This window comes from Scatophagus argus, chromosome 12 (genome assembly GCF_020382885.2).
Source record: "Scatophagus argus isolate fScaArg1 chromosome 12, fScaArg1.pri, whole genome shotgun sequence".
In the NCBI taxonomy this organism is placed as follows: Eukaryota; Metazoa; Chordata; class Actinopteri; family Scatophagidae; genus Scatophagus; species Scatophagus argus.
In genome coordinates this window covers 8,995,307-9,009,688 of record NC_058504.1, presented here as the reverse complement: position 1 = coordinate 9,009,688, position 14,382 = coordinate 8,995,307, and the positions used below count along the sequence as shown (strand labels likewise).

The 14,382-nt window shown below is 41.5% G+C and overlaps 1 protein-coding gene across 3 annotated transcripts in view; it reads right to left on the bottom strand.

Moving 5' to 3' along the window:
* Positions 1–14,382, bottom strand: part of drp2 (dystrophin related protein 2) — a 142,080-nt gene that overhangs the window by 10,974 nt on the left and 116,724 nt on the right. For all 3 annotated transcript variants that reach the window (XM_046405504.1, XM_046405506.1, XM_046405505.1), the window contains exons 17-21: positions 12,303–12,469; positions 11,380–11,491; positions 10,383–10,519; positions 8,770–8,835; positions 3,153–3,218 (exon numbers count right to left, since the gene is read on the bottom strand). In XM_046405504.1, coding sequence (XP_046261460.1) covers positions 3,153–3,218; positions 8,770–8,835; positions 10,383–10,519; positions 11,380–11,491; positions 12,303–12,469 — 548 coding nt within the window. The remainder of the gene's footprint in view (positions 1–3,152; positions 3,219–8,769; positions 8,836–10,382; positions 10,520–11,379; positions 11,492–12,302; positions 12,470–14,382) is intronic.

Here is a 14,382-nt window from a genome sequence, read left to right as displayed (position 1 = left end):
AACACACACACTCACATTTCTTAAAAAATGGAAGGTGGAGCTTCATTTATTGCTCTGGAAGAAACATTTTATTGACAATGGAACAGAAAACTTAATGTGCGGTTCTATGAGTGTAGACCTACGGCTGTAGAAACAATAAATGCATCTGTAAATGTCTGGCAGTTCTTTTAAAGGAAAGACAGCCGTTTGTCTGTTTATATGTTTAATGCTCTAGGCTACAAATCAAACTACACCATTGAGCCAAGGTTAAAAATAAGTTATAGGCTTTGAATAGTAATGCCAGATTATACATCACAGAGGTATTTATAGGCCAAGTGTGTTCAAGCAGACTGGTTTTGTCTAGCAATGGCCAGACCCATTTTAGTCATAACAGACCTCCCAGTCAGATCGATTATTTAGGAAGTCTCAAAATTAACCCTTAGATGCATTACCAGGTCATCAATGAACTTGAATGAAGAAATGTTTCTGTTGTTGTTTTTGTCCATTGACCTTTTTTTTATTTGCCTCTTTTTCACTAACCCACATTATTTTACACAGAAAATTTGTGTTACCTATATGCATCTACTTTAGTGATACACTATATGGACAAAAGTATTGGTACACACCTCTTGATTATTGAGTTCAGGGGTTTCAATCAGAACCATTGCCACAGATGTATAAAATCAAGCCCTCTCAATGCAGTCTGCATTTACAAATATTTGTGAAAACAATGGGTCATTCTGTAAAGCTCAGTCAATTCAAGCGCAGTATTATAATAGGATTGCAATGAGACAGTTCATGAAATTCTGCGGTTAATAGTAAGTGGCTTTGTTGGAAAGTAGAAGCATTTAGGAACAGTAGCAACTCAGCCGTGAAGCGAAACACCATGTTAAGTGGTCTAAGTGGCCTCATTGAGGACTGAGGTGTATGGTGCATAAAAGTTGCCAACACTCTGCTGATTGCATAGGTGAGGGGTTCCAAACTTAAACTGGCATTAATATCAGTACAACAAATGTGCGGCAGGAGCTTCATGGAATGGCTTTCCATAGCTGAGCAGCTGCATGCAAGCTTCACATCATCAATTACAATATCAAGCGTCACATGGAGTGGTGTAAAGCACACCACCACTGGACTCTGGAGTAGTGGAAATGTATTGTGTGGAGTGACAGAGAGAACATTACCTGCCTGATTGCATTGTGCCAACTGTAAAATTTGGTAGAGGAGGGATAATAGGATGGGCCTGTTATTCAGGGGTTGGGCTCGACCCCTTACTTCCAGTGAAGGGAAATCTTAATGCTTCAGCATACCAAGACATTTTGAACAATGCTATGCTTCGACCTTTGTGGCAACAGTTTGGGGAAGTCCCTTTTCTATTCCTTCTGTGATGAGTTTGGTGTGGACGAACTTGACTGGCCCTCTCAGAGCCCTGACCTCAACCCCATCCAACACCTTTGGGATGAACTGGAACAGATTGTGAGTCAGGCCCTTTCATTCAGTGTCTGACCTCACAAATTCTCTACAGCACGGATGGCCAAAAGTTTCCACAGAAATACTCCAGAATCTTATGAAAAGCCTTCCCAGAAGAGTGGATGCTGTTATAGCTGCAACACTGTCTTTATTTAGAATGCAATGTCATTAAAGTACCTGTTGGTGTAATGGTCACTTGTCCCAATATATTTGCCCATATAGTGTATTTATATCGCTTTAATATTAGCTTGCTGATATTATTGCAGTTGTACATGTCACTGTAGCTGGCTTAAACAGAGACAGACTTTAATATTTGCAAATATAATAATACTATAATGCACATAAATGTGACAATTAAATAATGTTACTTTGGAATTGAACATAGTATATATTCATGATTAACAAAAACAATATTCCGAACTGGATTCATTTTATTGTCCTTTGAACAATGCATCTAAGGGTTCTACTATTTTCATGTCCATTCCATGGCAATAAGCAACAACAGTGAACTCAGAACAATGCATACAGCTGCAGGCTAAAGGCTGCACATCAGCATTGCCCAGAACAGGAAACTGTGATGCCAGCCAAACACCAGCTGGAGGCACAGATAGAGAGCCATGCAGCAAGAAAAACTGAGACGCACTGACAGACAGAAGGACGGGTTAACGGAGTTAATACAACACAATACAAGGGTGCAAGAGAAGCAAACAGCAGCACAACAAATAAGGGGTAGGAGAGAAGTGTGACGCACACAAATGCTCTCAGAGCACAGAAATATTGACAGAAACAGATGCAAATATTATATGCACATGCACTGATATACACACATCTTTTTGACAAAGCTCGATCCAAGCAGCACTCTAGATACATGCACATGGCAACAAAGACATCGGGAGCAGGCTTGAGAAGCACAGGTGTCAGTAGTAAAAAGTCTTGCACTGTTTGAAAAGTAGTAGTCTTGTCTAAGTCTAAGCTTTTAATGTGGTGTCAATCACAGCCTTATCTCAGAGCACACACACACACACACACACACACACACGTCTGAAAAGAAATAATGAGCACAATTCACAGGACACAGACACACCTGGAGCCCTTAAAAAAACAGAGAACATTTTACACAGAGCTGCTGCGCACGCAAACTTGCCTTGAAAATCAACCATCTCAGAGAAGGAGGAAGCAGTTGACAGCCCACACAGATGTCAATAAAATAAGACTTGGACACACACAAATAGATGCTCTCAAACATCCCCAACCACTCCATCCACATGACACTTTTTCAGCACTCCACAATGAGGATATTATTGGCTACCTCATTCACATCAAACATCCTCTCTCTGCTGTAGCCTCGCCACTCAGCCAACTTCTACATATACGTGCACACGTCTCCCACTTCTCAGAGAGGCTTCGTGTACCTACCCACAGCCAAAGACTTAAATCACAGCAGGCATGTGCGTGATAAAAGGAAAATGTGCACACGCTTGCTCACTGTGGGTCATTTTCATTATGTAGCTGATTATTCATGTCATTACCCAGACTTTCCCACGCAGTCACACATACATGCACAAGACTGAGCATGCACATAAACACAGAAACAATCCAGATACCCAGAGTTAAGTGTGTGCACACAAAACACACGCAAATAATCCCAGTGAAAGGCTATGATTGTAATGAGGGAGTTCTTAGTGTGGGGGAGGCAGCATACTCACAGACTTTCATCAGGAGACAGGCTATCCGTGAAGAATGAACAATTCTGGCTCTCCATTTCTGCCAATCTATATAAGCATATATATAAATAAAAATACACACGCACACACCAAGGACATCATATGACACAAACAAACACATACATATGTATATACACAGACACACAAAAGAGAAATACAGGATACAGTGGATGAGTCAGAGCAAATGCAGGAAAAAGCAAAAACAACATGTCCATATTGTCACACGCTAGGGAAATACTGTCTACGAACACAAGGTAAAACAATCAGTACAGCTTAGCTTTCCACTAGTGTGAGCGAGATATGAGGCCTTTTACTTTTATGGGTTGAGGCTGAAAAGCAAACGTGAGTGGCAGAAATTCTTCTTGCCAAAGAGTACGAGATAAGGAGGGAGGATGAAATTCTGATAAAATACTGTGAAAGGTTTCCCAGGATGCAGGCGGTAAAACAGCCTTACACCAGACACCACAGACCGTGTGTGTGTGTGAGTGTGAGGAAGAAACGAGTGAGCTGCCGTGTGGCTTTTCAGCACCGAGGACAGCTCATCAGGCTCTGCATTATGACCTGCTGACTGTCAGTGGACACAGCCATGCCGTGTACTGTGAACTGTCTCACGATAAGAACAAATGTATGATTCAGGTTCGATGAATACAAATAAATAAATAAATCACAGTTGGAAAAATCACATGAGATGCTTGAGTCAAGGCACTGAGCCCCATTTGCTCTCAGAATTGAGGCAAGTGTCTGTCACCGGCATCAGTGCATGCATGTGAGTGAGTGTGCGAGTGTGTGTGTGTGTGTGTGTGTGTGAATGGGAGGCCAATCATAAGATGCTTTTGGTTGCACAGCTGCAATTTTTGGTGTTTCATGGTTCATATAAACAGGCTGCAACCCAACAAAACACTGTTTACAACGATTATTAATAGTGTTTTCTTTGTGAATGTGTTTGTGTGACCAGAACATCATTTACCGCTGACTGTTTGTAGGAGCATTTTCAGTTTCATTATTACCTCCATTGTTTTAACACTACCCTCACTTTTTCCTGACTGACCTTTGATGCATGTTGAAAGTCCACCGAAGATCACATGTTAATGATATATAAAGGTCCTAGATGATCAAAGGCTGAGTTTATCCTTCAAGTAAGGTAATTAACCCGCACAGAGATCCAACCCACTGATGTAGAAGTGCTAGGAGCCTTGTGGCTGCCCACATACATACATAAACACACACGTGCCACATGAAAGCCAGCATTAAACCTACACTGCAGCAAACACACACGGTACACTGCATGCTGCATAATCTTTCTCAGAATGTCATCAGCTGAGGGAGTGAGAGATGTGAAATGGAGGGGTGAGTGATGTAGAGGCTGTCAGGGACATTCACATTACATCCTACTTCTCTCCAGTGTCCAATAAGGCCGTAACACTGAGAAATTTAGGATTTATCCATGTCCTCCTACAGGAGGCTCGGCCTGTGAACCTGACCACCCGTAATTCATTCTGCTACGCTTTTCATCAGAAGGTCTCGGCAAAACCTGCTCAGTCTCAGTCAGGAACAGCATCAAATGAGAAAAGAGAGGGCAGAAAATAATAGGAAATAACAGTGTGCGTGTGTGTCTGTGTGTGAATGCTTTGTGCATACATGTGAGTTAGGCTGCTTGTATCGATGTAAATAAATGTGAGAGGAAATGAGAAATGGGAGAGAGAGCGAGGGTAAGAAAGGAGAAATCCTAACAGAGTTCTAAGAGGTTTTTTTATCTTCTTCTTCTTCTTCTTCTTCTCATCCATCCTCTACCCTCGAAGCAGCACCGCTAATCATGAAAGGAATGAACTCTACTCCTGATATCAGTATGGGGAGGGGTGAGAGAGAGAGAGAGAGAGAGAGAGAGAGAGAAAGAGAGAGAGGGGAAGGAAGGAAGAGACAGAGGCTGTCTGTGTGTTTGACATGCCTATGAGCTTGGCTTTCCTAACCCCAAAAATCACATACTTTATCTCCTTTAATGTGGCTGGAGACTACAGTATTGCCATGGATTAACATGTCCATCCCTCACTGACTGAGGGGCACTTTGACACATTTGACTCCTACACACACCTGTCTAACACACCATGCTTGTCGAGGAGAAGAGGAGAATTTCAGACCCTGACCTGCCAGTGATGACATCCAGTATTTTGATGTCAGCTTGACTTTCCATTAGTGTTCAAAGTGAGAGGTGAGTTACGATTAATGCGAGCACTGAATTCAAATAAGAAATGTGATGTCTCACTGAAAGAAAGAAAGAAAGAAAGAAAGAAAGAAAGAAAGAAAGAAAGAAAGAAAAAATAGAATTGAAAAGAGGATTGAAGTCAATTCTGCATGCTGCTTGAGCACAGATAAAATACTTAACGTTCCCATAATAAGGACTGTCTACTCCTATTATGACGGTGCTCAGATCAGTGTGCTTGCACTTCTCTTTTTTTATTGTGTGTAAATCTGCGAATGCCGATTTCATTCATTTCAGCTGATACTATGTGTTTATGCACGCTGGACCAAAATTATACTGGTTAATGGACTACACATGCAGTAACAGAATCATAGTACAATGTATACAGAAAATGATTTTGTGAAATAAAAACAATATTTGCTCAGCCCCTTATCTTTTTAGCTCCCGACTACCATGCCAGACACTGGCCTAACCATCAGGAACAGTATTGACATGTTGGCAGGAGGAACCAGAGACAGAACTGCCAACCCAGTAATTCGTGGCCACCCCCAGCAGTCCAATTAAACACAGATGACAAGCTTAAAAATGTCCACTGAACTGAATCAAAATACCTCTGATTTTATCTCAATAAAAATGTAACTTAACAAATTTCACAACAATATCATTTGTTGTGTTTGTGCTATTGTATATCTATAAAAAAAAACTAAACTAAAACTTCCATCCACCCATTTTCTATACCGCTTATCCATCAGCTGACTACAGGCAAGAGGCAGGGTACATCCTGGACTGGTCGCCAGTCAATTGCAGGGCTGACACACAAAGATAGACAACCACACACACACACAGACCTGGGGGCAATATAGAGTAGCCAATTAACCTAATGTGCACGTGCATGTTTTTAGGATTGTGGGAGGAAGCCAGATTACCCAGAGATATTCCCACACAGGCTCATTGAGAACATGCAAACTCCACACAGAAGGGCCCAGACTGAGATTCGAACCTGAAACCCTCCTGTTGTGAGGCAGCAGCGCTAACGGCTGCACCACCATGCCATGCAAAACTAAACCTCAACTGTGAGACTGTTTAACTGATCTCTGTCACATCCTCACGCTCTTGTACCATTAGTCGCAATATGCAGCACAATGGTCACATTTTGTTTTGACTTCCTCTGTTGAAGATGCAGTATTAAACACTGGAGAAATGGACAGGCTCTAGCTGTGTTCCAGTCTGTCTGGTTTACACCCACAGTGGTATGTAAATACCACTATGTAGGTAAAAGCAGATGTAAGGACATTTCAAAATTGTTTGAATGTATCTGTAAATACCTCCATAAAACATCCAGAGCTGGGGCATACATGAATGCATACTTGAAGATAAACATCGATAACAGTAGATTTACAAAGCGTTTCTCAACTTTTTACAAACACGTATAGATAATTCAGTCATTCACAAGAGGTTTAAAGGTAAGTCCGGTGATATTATATGTTTTTCACTGTCAACAAATAACACGAAAAGACCAAAACCAACCCTTAATTCATCCTAATAACAAGTGCTGTTTGGCAAAGAGTTATGCAGCTAACACGTGCCTCTAAGCCATAAAGCTCCATTGTTGTCCAAGCCTATTAAAAACACATCAGTGAGCCACTGGGTGACATGTTTCATTATGATGAATATGGGCCTTGTTAGTTTATTTAGAGTTAATCCGTCATGCACAATCCTGCTGCCAAAATTACTCGCTAGTTCACCAGATGCTCGGCTGAAAATAGTCCCCAGCAAAATCGTTATTTACTTCCGTTTGAGTGTCATTCGATAAAAGCAACAGAGCCAAGCTCTTTAGGGGAATAATGAACATATATACAGAATTCATGTTTGAAGAAGTCACAGAGCACAATAATAACAAACAACAAAAATACAGAATATCACAGGCCTCATGTAAAACTGTTCAGAATTCAAGAACAATTATTTTAAGCAATCATTATCGGTTTCTAAAGCAGTAGCAGACGCTTCACATAAGCTGTGAGTTACGGTACATGTGAGTTACAAAAAACTATGTTCAACCATGGGATTTTTTTTTCCTGGCATTTTCTTAGCAGGTAGAAGAAAGAAAACACAAACTCTCTCTCTCTCTCTCTGTGATTGGGTAACATTTTGACTAACTGACCTTGCACATGTTTCCATTTCGGTTCTCTCTTTTAATGAAGGATGTTGGCAGTTACAGTATTATGCCGGTTAAGATTTTCAGCATCTGTTTGCACCTGGGTGAGCAGAGTCATTCAGCAGCTATTCATCTGTTCCCAACAGAATCTGCATTTAGAGGAGGCTGTGCTGGATGAATGGGTCAAGCACAAGACTTTCACCCAGTCGGTGCTAGCTTTTTATTTTTGGACACAGCTGACTTATTATTTTCAGTTTTTAGTCACAGTTTGTTGAGGTGTACGGAACCAAACTATATGATTAGATTTAGGAAACACAATATCGCTGCTGGCTACAGACCCCTGGGTACTAACAGCTTTTGCCTAAGATTTTTCTGAGTGGCCAAAATGACTTAAGGCCTATTTGAAGTAAAACTGTAATGTAATTAACTACAAATGATTTAATGTAAGAGGATGTAACAGAGAAAATATTAAGGAATGGAGAGTAACAAAAAGCTAGAGAAGGAGTAAAAGGAGGGAAAAGAGGCAGAAATAAACATGTGGGTGGGAGACAATAGAACAGAGGGATCAAAGAATAAAAAGAAAAATGAAAAAAGGCAAGCAGAACACAAGCGGAGAGGGGGAAAAGGGAGAGATAAGAGGGGTAAAGAGGACAATTGTGCCTGCTCTCTTGTTGGTGTGTGTTCCCTCTGTGTTGGCAGGGTGTAAGGCGGTTGTGTGTAAGAGCCTCAGGGAAGTAATACACAATGGCACACACCCTAGCAGGCTCAGTGGAAATGTGTGTGTGTGTGTCCAGCTCTGTGGTACTGTGGGCAGAGCTGCCAGGAGAGTATGAGTCCAGTGCTGTGCCCTGTTTATAACCTGTCAAACAGACACTAATCCACACCAACAGCTCCCAGGTGACCAATGGGCTCACTGCCCCAGCAAGTGACAAACCGCTAGGCACGCTGAACCCTGCTGACCTCCACACACATGCACGCACGCACACACACACACACACACATACTGAACGATGAACACAAACTGCTCTGCTTGTGTGGAGAATAAGCTAGAGGGAAACTGCTGGGCAGTCCAGTCCCTACCCTGGCTGGAGTACAGTGCACAGCGCAGCCAAATCAATACTTCAATCAGTGTGAAGCCAAGACTAAAGGGGGGGGGGGAGGTGGAGACAGGGGTGGAGTGAAAGGGAGAGAGGAAGAAACATTGCTGTAATGATTTGATGTATAGCACAGCACCGCGAGCCACGTACCTGCTGGCATAATGCTCAATCCTGCTGTGTGTGTCTGCATGGGGCAGCTTGGGCGAGGAGCACGGCCTGAGAACGAGAGACGCCAACGTAAACACCCCACCAAGCCAAATCTAAACGTGACATTATTTATTAAAAGCCAGAAAAAAATAATGTGTTTCTTGTTAAAAAGAAAAAAACGTTTTTGATGGGATGAAAACAAGATTAGCATGACAGTGGAGAAACGCAAGTAAATTTTTTCGAGGTATTTCACTTGAGTATTTTTCATTTTTTGTTACCTTACGCTTCTACCTCACTACATTCATTTAAGAACTTAAGTTACTAGGTACTTTGCAGATTAATATTTTACACATAAAACATATACTTGCCTTATAACATAACAGTATTTTTGGCTTCTGATGTTTTACAACCAAACCATACTTACTTACGAGCCTTTGCCACAGGTTGCATTTGTTGATGAGCTATGAGTGAATCAGCATGTAGAGCATACACCTATAGTAAAAGCTCTTTAGTAAGGCTGAGCATGAGTCGGGTATTCAAAATGAGAATCATGAGTATGCAGTGGCACGTCGTCATGTTAATGCAAATCATAGATCGACCCTGACCTTCTGGGGAATGTAAAAGATTTCCCCATTGCCTGAGGAAGGAAACATTACAAACAAACTGATGCACAGCAAAAGCTACAGGAAGAAAGAAACGAATTCATCTCATCTTATATAACGCATACACGGTAATTTGATGATTTGTATGTTTTTTTCTGTATATTTATTTATGCTGCAGTTTGGCTTTGGCAAGATGTATGATATCACCACATTCAGGCCATCCAGTGAGAGACAGCTATCAGCCGAGCACAGGCAATTTAAATAGCTTATAATGTCTTTTCTCACTCTGATGAAGAAATGCTTTATAACTCAACTTATGTGCTGCGCCTCATTAAAAAGTTCTTATTTTAACTTTGTGCTCCAAGTCTCCAAGTTTTCTTGTCTGCTTTTGACACCTTTGTACCCTATCCCATGAGCAGTTCGACCAAAGAAGTACTTAAGACAGCTTTATTTTAAGAGTTATGTACAGGAAAAACTATCCAACAACCCACCACCAAAGTTAGAAAACCCTGGGGTAAACACAGATGTAGTATAATGAAGAATATAAGCAGTAAGTATAATAGTAATAATCGCAAAGTAGTAATAGTAGCAGTAGCAGAGTCTCATCTCTGCTCTATGTCATGTTATGTCTCGTGTAATATTTGAGGCTATAAAAGGTGACTCTAATGGTGACACAATCAGTCAAAACAAGGACTCTTAATCTCTCTGGTTACTGTAGTAGCCCTGAGCTATGCTTCTTGATGATTTCATGGAAGTGAGTCTCATCGCTTTTATTTTTCCCTTCGAGTGAGACTCACTCATGTGAACTGAGCATCTGATCCACACGAATACCATTATGTTAATTCTGAACACAGAGCTGCCTCTTTAACCCATCTCAGCGAGTCAGAGGTCCCAAAATTGCCAGAGCATGATAATTAGCCTGCAACAGCAGGACTGAAAGAGAGACAAAGTGAGAGGCAGATGACAGAGACAGAGAGATGTGTGTGTTTGCGAGTGTTTACGTGTGTGACTCACGTCTCCGAGCTCTCGGCTTCCAGCACAGATTGCACCGGCAGGTAACCTCTCTGAGGGTGTTTGGTGAAGTACTGCTTTGACCTGAACTTATTCTTCAGAGTCTTGGCAAAGTCCCTCATCTTCTCCCCTGAGGTTGTCTGGAGTGTGATTTAGGATGAAAGAGGTTGGAGGAGGGGTGGTAGGTGGCAGTGGTGGTTTAGGAGAAGCAGGCCGTGGGAGTGGATAGGTGGGAGACAAATTATCACACTTGAAAATCCAAATGAAATTTGTCCACTCTGTTTCAGTGCAGGTTTGTCTTATTTTAACTTCAGAAGACTAACTGATTCCTCCATCTGCTTTCCCAGTGAGATTCTCTCTCTCTCTCTCTGCTTCCATCCCATTTAACACACTCTCACTATCTGGCTCTCTATTTCCTGCTCTGTCTATCATACTGGGAATCTATGTGTACCCGCCTGCCTCATTACTGTGAAAAACTTTCACTAGTAAATATAAAGCATTTTCCAGTGGGGGAAAAAAATATATTGTACAAATGGCTTTTTGCCATATTTTACAGCTCAGAATTGATTAGAGATTAAACCTGACACCCTCTCAGCACACTCCAGCTCAAGTTCTTCAGTGCTCTTGTGAAATTAACTCGACTTCCGAGATGCGAGTGTGCGCGGTCGCTTAACACTGTAGTTTTATTGGAGATTTAGTCCAAAAATGTGTGCTCCAAATAGCACTTTATGTGCCCCCTATGTGAACCAGAGAGGAAGTTACTGCTGAGCGGTACTCATTTTCTGCATACTATAGATCTAGACGAGGCACTGCAGGCATATGTAGGAGCATACACTTTGAGACACATTTGCGAGAAGGCTAATCTATGTCTGACAGCAGGAATAAGAAGATAGCAGTAACGTTTTTTTTCTTTTACTTTTGTAGTACAGCTGAGTTTTATTCATCCCTGGCGCCTTGGATATTTGTATTCATTTACAGCACTTGATAATGTTTGACTTACTGGGGTGTAGTACTCCATGATGGGGTAGTGCAGCTTCTTTCCCTTGGTAGTGCGGCCGGTTAGAAAACATGTCTGGCAGATGTCCACATTGAACTGCTTCAGACTGCGATACCTGACAAGATCAATACAACACCGAGGCTCAACTGATGTTTGCAAGAGAACTCAACAGGTTTGAGGTATGCGTTTGTGTGTGTAGAATAAATGGTCGGTGCATGTCAAATGTATTCCCTTTGCTCTCCTTTTACTTTTTCCACACACTGGGCTGCTCCAGACAGAAGCGTGTTCCATTACAGCCACCCGTCAATGAAAACTGCGACCGAATCCTAAGTAATAAATTATGAAATGTGATTTTTAGCTGTGTGCTTACTGATCAGTCTGTGAAATACAAATAAAAGAAGGTGAATTCAATACTTGAATACTATATTCATTTAACATATTGTTTAAGTTTGCACCCATATACAAATTCTTTTTGGTGGCAGATCTTATCAGGATGAAGAACACTGCATAACAACAGACATGCGCAATACTTAAAACTTGCCTCAATAAATGAACATTATTGTACAGACTGGAGAGTGCAGCTGCTCCTCTTTTTATTACACATTGCATCTGAGAGTCTTTAACAAGCTGTTATCTAGTGAGCAGCAATTCTTATGAAAACAGATAACACCAGCCACAATTTCACAATTTTATTTAACATGTGTATAAGGGTTGTGTATGTCCATAGTATATGTCCCTCCTTAATGTTTAGAATTATATGATTTAGACTTTGATATCCGATAAGATAATCCTTTATTAGTCCCATAACTGGGAAATTACAGAATGTGAGGATCCTTCATGTGATGTTGCAATAGCCCATTGTGATCACTGCTTACATGCTACCTGCATGTATCCGTGCATCTGTTCACTTCCACTGGCACGCCTACCTGAAGCCCTTGATGGGACACTGTTTGCAGATATAGCATTTGGCCTGGTGTTTGGTTGACTCTGCAGCAGTCACACGGTGGAGGACAGGCAGCCAAACCATCGACTGGGGCTCCAAGCTCATCCATTCCAGGAAGTGAGACACCTCAATGGCAGGTTTCCCTGGGGCCTGGAAAAGGAAGGCAGGTGGGGGTGCAAAAGACTGTAAACAATCCAAATATAGACTGAGAGCAGGGAAGGTAAACAAAGTAATGAGAGGGTGTGCTTCCTTTCCAAAACGTGGACCAGCAGTGAGCTATTGCTGAAAAAAGGAATCAAAGGGAATACAAAGGATAAGAGAAGGAAGAAAAGAGTGAAAGAAGATGCAATACTTTGGGGGACATCTTTTGCTTTTATGTAACTACCTGAACAATTATAAAGCTAAAACACAGCAGACATAAATAAAGTGTTTACTGTACGTGTTTTCTTAAGACTCACCTTGTTGAGAATTCCAGAAAGTGGGATAAAAAGGAAGTCAACCTAATAAAAGAATGACCTGCCAAGCGCTGAAAATCCGTGATGTGCTAAATTCTCATTAAGTCTGCATCAGAGATGCATTAAGAGGTTGATTTCCCTGGGGTTTCCTCCATGGCTCAACCAAAGTAGCATAATAAATGTGTGTGTGTGTGTGTGTGTGTGTGTGTGTGCACACTGATCACAGACTGTGAGGTGTACGGAGGTGCAGTCTCCCGAGAATGAAGGAGCTCCTCTTTGGTAGTAGAGTAGCCAGCTTTGCTCCGTGTGTGTGTGTGCGCTGGGGGGGGGGGGGGGGGTCAAGAAGCAGCCCCTCATATGCCCAACACCTGGGACTGGCACTGACTATGCTGAGCACGCCGACAGATCTCAAAGCAACAAGCTGAGCATATGGGATGCTTTCAACATCATTGGAAAAACGGAGTGATAAACATTTAGTCATGTATCAAACCGATGTGCTTTCGGCACCATATATCCAGTAAACAGCATGTGACAAGAAAACAAATTGACAGGCAGAACTCAGAACTAAATGAGAATTATTCCCCCAGCTGATAACAGTCTGCACAGAAACAACACGTTCAGTAAAATCATAGCGTTCTGTGTAGCCACTTAACTCTGCATATTCTCTGCCCCATGTCAGTCCATCTGGTCCCTCTGCCAGCAGTCTAAAAGTCAGTGTCTGTTTGAGGTGGCAGTAAATGCTCCTCTCACATCTCCATTAAGTGATGTCGCTCATTTTCAAGCCAAGTGATAAATAGACAAATGGGTCACCTCTCCAATTCACATTACATCGATATTTCATCTACGACTAAATGCCTTGACAAGAAGCAAATGGAGAACAGAATTGATTTTAAGCAGCTGTAACTGACACAGCAAGCACAAACCAAAATGGACTCTGTATAATTAGGATCTTCCTTGAAAATGAGGGACTTAGAAGGATTTGCATAGGCCACCTTCCAAAAAAGCTGCGGTCTGCTCTTGACACCTCTCTAATTACCTGGTGCCCTAAGGTGAACTTCACAACGTGAAAATGTGACAAACGTGCAAGTTCAGATGCATTCAGAACAAGCAAAAGAGGGAAAGACAAATTAATTCATGCTTTGAACATGTGTCCTCATTAGCTACTGCTCTGTGCACCAGTGGACTTTGATTCATCATATCAATATTCCAATAGGTCATATTCTAAGAGCAACTTTCCCACTTAAACTTCCTGGATTTCACAGTGTGTATGGTTAAGCGTGCATGTCAAGTATTATCTGCCACTGACTCTAGTTTATGAGTATTAACATCAGTGCAATACAGTATTCATATTATGCAATATTTGGAAGGCAATTGGTAGTGCACTTGGGACAAGTATAACAATTCTAACTTTTTCAGTTTCTGACATGATGCATCTGACGACTTCTTCCTTTGAAGGAGACTGTGCTGATGTCATTCAAACACATATGCAGATTTTAATGGAACTCATGCAAAGGAAACTGTTTGATTTTGCCATTGTTTTTGCTTTTAAAATAATGATTTTATATTCGAAACATCATCTTGGCTAAGACTATTCAGATTATCCGGAGG